Source organism: Salvia splendens, chromosome 15 (assembly GCF_004379255.2).
Source record: "Salvia splendens isolate huo1 chromosome 15, SspV2, whole genome shotgun sequence".
NCBI classification, from domain to species: Eukaryota; Viridiplantae; Streptophyta; class Magnoliopsida; order Lamiales; family Lamiaceae; genus Salvia; species Salvia splendens.
Genome location: NC_056046.1, coordinates 22,238,011 through 22,243,771, shown reverse-complemented (window position 1 = coordinate 22,243,771; position 5,761 = coordinate 22,238,011). Strand labels below are relative to the sequence as shown.

The 5,761-nt window shown below is 43.1% G+C and overlaps 1 protein-coding gene across 1 annotated transcript; it reads right to left on the bottom strand.

The window, feature by feature from the left end:
* Nucleotides 1–1,461: 1,461 nt before the first annotated feature.
* On the bottom strand, nucleotides 1,462–4,960 carry LOC121769041 (receptor protein kinase TMK1-like). Its single transcript, XM_042165696.1, has 2 exons — nucleotides 2,428–4,960; nucleotides 1,462–2,247 (listed from the first exon to the last, which is right to left on the bottom strand). Exons 1-2 carry the CDS (start codon nucleotides 4,730–4,732, stop codon nucleotides 1,715–1,717), a joined length of 2,838 nt encoding a protein of 945 aa, XP_042021630.1. The 5' UTR covers nucleotides 4,733–4,960; the 3' UTR covers nucleotides 1,462–1,714.
* Between the last annotated feature and the right edge of the window lie 801 nt (nucleotides 4,961–5,761).

The following is a 5,761-nucleotide window of genomic DNA, read 5'->3' as shown; positions in this document are numbered from 1 at the left end:
GGCCCCAGCCTACAGCTCGGTAAAAGCCGACCAATCAGTTCGGCATTACCAAAGAGTTCGGCCCCAGCCTACAGCTCGGTAAAAGCCGACGAATCAAGCTCTACTCTCAGATCGGCAAAAGCTGCTCGGCAATAGTTCAGCAGTTCGGTCTCAGTATTCGACCGAACTGGGAGATAGTGGACCCATGCAGGATCTCATGACCACTACACGATCTATTTAGTGGAGTCAAATCATGCAGGATCTCATGCGGGATAAGCGGACCAAACAAAGAGGTAGTGGACCCATGCAGGATCTCCATGACCTCCACGACATCCACAACCATCATTAGTGGTGATGCAAGCCACGATCTTAGTTCAATGTATAAATAGAACTTAGATCAGATAGAAAAGGGTTAAGCTCTCTAGAGATAAAATATCATATAGCAAGTCTGTATTGTAAGCTGTAGAAAACAGATCAAGCAATACAACTCTGCCCTCTTTTCTTCCCGTGGACGTAGATTTACCTCAGTAAATCGAACCACGTAAATCTCTGTGTCGTGATCTGTATTTTCCTGCATTCATCACCATTAAAAATTCGCCAAACCATCAGCAACCTCTAAAGAAAAATACAATTAAAATATGAAATTGTGGTTTATTATTGCAAAGGGATTTTAAGTCATCTATTTATCCAAATTTATTCCAGTAATAGCTACATTGCTGTTTTTCAATGTTTCTAATACATAATTAATTCAATAATATTGTTTAAGTAGCTTAAACACCGATATATCTTTATTTGAACTGAGAAAATAGACAATTTTTTTAATTCGGATATTATGGTGCATAATAATGTTTATCAATCTCATATTTATAGCAAAAGAATGTAACTACTAGATAAAATGACGAGACATTGTGTGTTGTTATAGAATATATTAATCACTTTAGATCCCTTGTCTTTAATTATATTTATAAGTATTAATTAGGAATTAATATGCTAAACATATTAATACAGTGACATCTAAATTCTAAATATGTTCTGTTATTACTAAAATAATGAATATTATATATATGATATTGACGCCCTTATCACAAGTGGAGAGCCTTATACTAACCAAATAAAAATAAAAACAAAGGATAAATAATGTGGATATAGTTGTAGTCAAATATAAGATGGTCCACAATCTAAATTGTATTTGTGTAAGCATACTTCAATTGACAGCTGATATAAGGCTGTCTAATTTAGTGAAATAATTGTAACACCATGTGAGCCAGCCTTAATATTCACATGTTGCTTTCCTAACATAACTTCTTTGTATTATTAAACCTCTCTCTTCACAAATTGACTGCACTTTTGATTGAGCAACGAATCAATGTCGGAGTTTCAAAATTTATGGCTTTAATTTGCTCCAATTATCCAATAAATAAAACACAAGACTCAAACATTACATTACATTACATTACATTACATATATATATGCAAGAAATATAAATGTAAAACTGGAGATATATATGAATAATAAACACATAAATACAACAAAGCTACAAACATAAAAAAACTAAAGTTTCAGAGTGCTTTCAATGCCACTGCTGAAAATAAATAAGCTTCACATCCAAATAGAGTTTATAAAAACAAAAAAAAATTGTAACATAAACAACTAAATTGGGGAAGGAATACAGAATAAACATGTAAAATTAGTAGCAACAACAAACAAAACGATACCGTATGTCAATCTTCTTGATCACCTTCCATCACAAGATGTGAACGACTCCGCAAATCCGAATGGCCGTGTTGGGATGCTCGTCTGCGTGTTGTCCAAGCTCGGAAGATAAGACGAGGACGACGAGTCCATGTGGCTCGTTGTTCCTTCGAACGCTTGCCACTTCTTCAGCGCCTGAGGCAACGACATCTCAAGATCAATGCCATACATGTCATCAGGGCTCTGATCCGTCGGCTTCCACTGCTCCACCTGGGACGAGAGCACGTTCACAGCATGGCCCATGTCAGGCCTCTGGTACGGCTCCCTCGCGCAGCAGTGGCCAGCCAGCTCAGCAACGGTGCTGATGTTGGTCATGGTCTCTTCATCGAGCTCGATGGTCGGATCAATGGCCTTACGGAAGGTCTCCTTGTTGAGGTGCATTCTTCTGAACCACGTCACGAGGTGCATGCTCTCCTCGGGCTGGCTCTCGTCGAGCGCCTTCCTTCCCGTGATCATCTCCATCAAGATCACACCGAAGCTGAAGACATCGACTTTGGTTGTCACTCTCCCTGTCACTGTAGATAACATATCAAATGATCAACTCCAACTACTTAACAAGTTTTATTTAAGCATTGATTAAAACAATAATGATTGATAGTTGTATTAGATTTTGAGTCATTTCAAACATATGCTCACATCAATCAGAAATTTAACAGAATTCAGCATAGAAATATTGTTAGGGAGATAAGTTATACCTGCATATTCGGGTGCTAAGTACCCAAACGTTCCAGCTATTCTCGTCTCGATGGAGGCTTTTCCTTCTGGGGCAAGGCGCACGAGGCCAAAATCGGCAACCTTGGCCCTCATATCATCTCCAAGAAGAATATTGGAAGGTTTGAGGTCCCTGTGTATGAAGCTTTGGTGAGCTAATCCATGGAGGTATTCGACGCCCCTGGCAACGTCCAAGGCTATTGTCAGCCTCTTCTTCCACTCCAATGGCTTTAAGCCCTCCTCGCCCCAGTTGAAAAGATGGCTGCTCAGAGGCCCTTGGGGCATGTACTCGTAAACCAGGAGCTTCTCATTTCCATCGAGACAGTAGCCAAGAAGCGCAACTAGATGCCTATGTCGAACCTTTGTCAAGACAGCGATCTCAGACTTGAACTCAGCGATTCCTTTCCCTGCAATGACTCCACACTCCATTCTCTTCACAGCAATCTTGGTTCCATCGTGTAGCTCGCCTTTATAGACCGTGCCAAAACCTCCCCGCCCGAGTATGTTCTCTTCGCTGAAATTATCAGTCACGGTTCTCAACACTTGGATAGAGATAACCATGTTTCCCGCCTCGACCATCTGTATGTCGTTAGTCTCACTGGCAGAGACGGTATGTGCTTCACTCACAGCACCCACACTAACACTTGACCCTGCAACCGTGATCTTCACACTCTCGTTGTCTGATCCAGAATGGCGAGGATGGACCACCATAGCATTCGGGCTCTGCACTCTGCTGAAACGCTTCTGCTTGCTCTTGTACAAACAGAAAGCAGCCACTCCAATCAAACAAAGCACAAAAGCTCCTCCAACTACAGAAAACACAACAACTCCAACAACGCTCTTAGACTTCCCATCATTCTTTCGCATAAGATTATCCGAGCCAGGAACAGCACCACCTGCAGAAGTTCCACCCGGATCAACCTTATCCTTCCCAATATCAGGATTGCCATCGGTTTTCACAATCATGTTACTTCTGAAAGAAGGAAGTTTCCCATAAAGATGATTGTTCGACGCATCCAACTCAGCAAGCGCAGGCAGAGACGCAAGCTCCTCGGGGATGGTCCCAGTAAGATTGTTGTTGGCAAGAACCAGCCTCTGCAGAGACTTAAGTGAAGCAAAAGCCGGCGAAATGGTCCCTGCAAGCCCCATATTCTCAAAGTTAACAATGGTGATATTCCCTTTATTGCAATTGATCCCAAACCAATCAACACATGGATCATTCCCCTTCCAATTCTCAGCAAACTTTCTAGGGTAATCCATCAACTTCACAATTGAGAGCAACACATCAACTCTAGGATCACAATCACCAGGCTTAGGCAAGCAGAAACTATTAGTATCCGAAGTCATGTCGACCGCCACCGAGTCCTTAAACTCAGGCATTGGCCCCTGAAACAAATTATTGGTCAAATTAACAGATTTTAAAGATTCAAGATTCACCAAAGACACAGGAACAGGCCCAGTAAACGAATTATCCCTCAAACTCAAAGTCTCCAAACTATTCAACCCAGAAAAGTCAGGCAATGGACCTGAGAATCCATTCCCATGCAACCAAACCTCTTTCAAGAATGTCATATTCTGCATCACATCAATCCTCCCACTAAGCTTCTGCCCATTCAGCCACAGAGACTCAATCTGAGAGCCAGAAAACGACGCTGGCAGCTCTCCCTCCAAGCTATTCAGAGCCAAATGCAGATTAATCAAGCCAGGAAACGCATCTGGGCCAAAGAAAGATGGGATTTTTCCACTAATATTGGCCGAATTAGCTGAGAAATTGGTCAAAGTCGAAGCATTTCGAAGGCTATCAGGAATCTCCCAAGCGGAAAACGGGTTGTTGTCGATCTCAACAGATAGCAAAGAGGACATCCCCTCAAAGAAATCAGGAGGAATCGAAGTGAACTGATTGTTGCTAAGCATTAGAACTTGCAAAGAATCCAATCCTTTCAGAGATGGCAAAGGGCCAGAGATATTGTTCCATTGCAGCTCTAAACGCTCGAGCTCAGCCAAGGAAGAGAGTTCTTGAGGGAGCGTACCTGCAAGATTTTGGTGGCCGATTTGAATCCGTTTGACCCGATTCTCGGCGCAGAAGACCCGGGCCCACTTACAGGGATCCGGGTCGGACCAGGAGAGCTGATCCGGAGATGGGTTTAGGCTTTTCTTGAGCGCGAGCATGGCCGCTGCATCTTCTGAAGCGGTGGGCTGCGATTTTACGGAGAGAAATGCGGATAATAGCAGAAGCACATGTAAGAAAGATTCCAAAGATTGAATCTTTAGCCCTGAACTGGGCTTCATTTGGTTGAAATCTGCAGAAATGAAGGGTGTCTGATGCTTTTTTTTTCTCAATGGCGAAAGATGAAAAAAAAATTCTTTGGGTTTTGGTTAGGAGGAAAATGGACGAAAACTGAAGTGTGAAGGAAATGGAAATGCAGGCATAGAGAAAGGAGCTGGAGCACATGCAAAGGTGTCCCCACAAATTGCAGATAATTTTGTGAATAAAGATGACAGAGTTTAAAAGCTGTATAATAAGTGGATGATTCTTTGTAACATGGCCAAAACCTCTACTCTTGTTCCCTTTTTATAAGGTCATCCACTACGCCGTCTCTATACCATCCCTTAAACCGTCCCTTAAATACTATTTGACCACTATTTGAGGGCCCTACTGTCCTTTTTTCCTCCATCCCTTAACTAAGGGACGGAACCTGCAACGCTCCATCTCTTAACCGTCCCTTATTCTGTCCCTTAATTACTATTCATTCAATTTCATTTTTTATTTTTTTTTCTCAACCCAATTCAATTAAAACAAACACACTTTATTAAAAACACACTTTATTAAAAAACACACAACATAAAAAACACACAACATAATTTAAAATACAAATATAAAGAAAAATAAAAAAACTACTCCGCCGGCTAATCATCCTCCGGAGGCGGTCGAGGTTGAGGGGGAGTCGGAAGGCCAAGTTGTGCTGCCATATACACAATTCCGTTCCACCAGGCCGTGAACTGGGCGTACGAGAAGCGGGAAGTGTCCGCCATTGTGGCGGTCATGTACGCCACCATAAGTGTGTCCGAGCCTCCCCGCGAGCCCGATCCCGAGGCCGGCTGACTTGATTCGCCTCGGCCCTTCCTTGCTCTAGCCGCTTTCGCCGCCTTCGTCCCTTGCGGCCGACGGCGCCCACTCGCGGATCCTCCAGCATCGCCGACCGTACCTGCAAACTCCTGGGATTCAGCCTCAGGTTGGCTGATGCCCTCAGCGGTGTCACCACCAAACGAGTATTGGCCACTCGCCGTATGCTTCGTGCGCTTCGAGGTTGAGCCCGA

Coding starts and splice junctions, on each gene's coding strand:
- LOC121769041 (XM_042165696.1), bottom strand. CDS start 4,732: ATGAAGCCCAGTTCAGGGCTAAAGATTCAATCTTTGGAATCTTTCTTA. Junction 2,248..2,427: donor CTTAGCACCCGAATATGCAG/GTATAACTTATC, acceptor TGTTATCTACAG/TGACAGGGAGAGTGACAACC.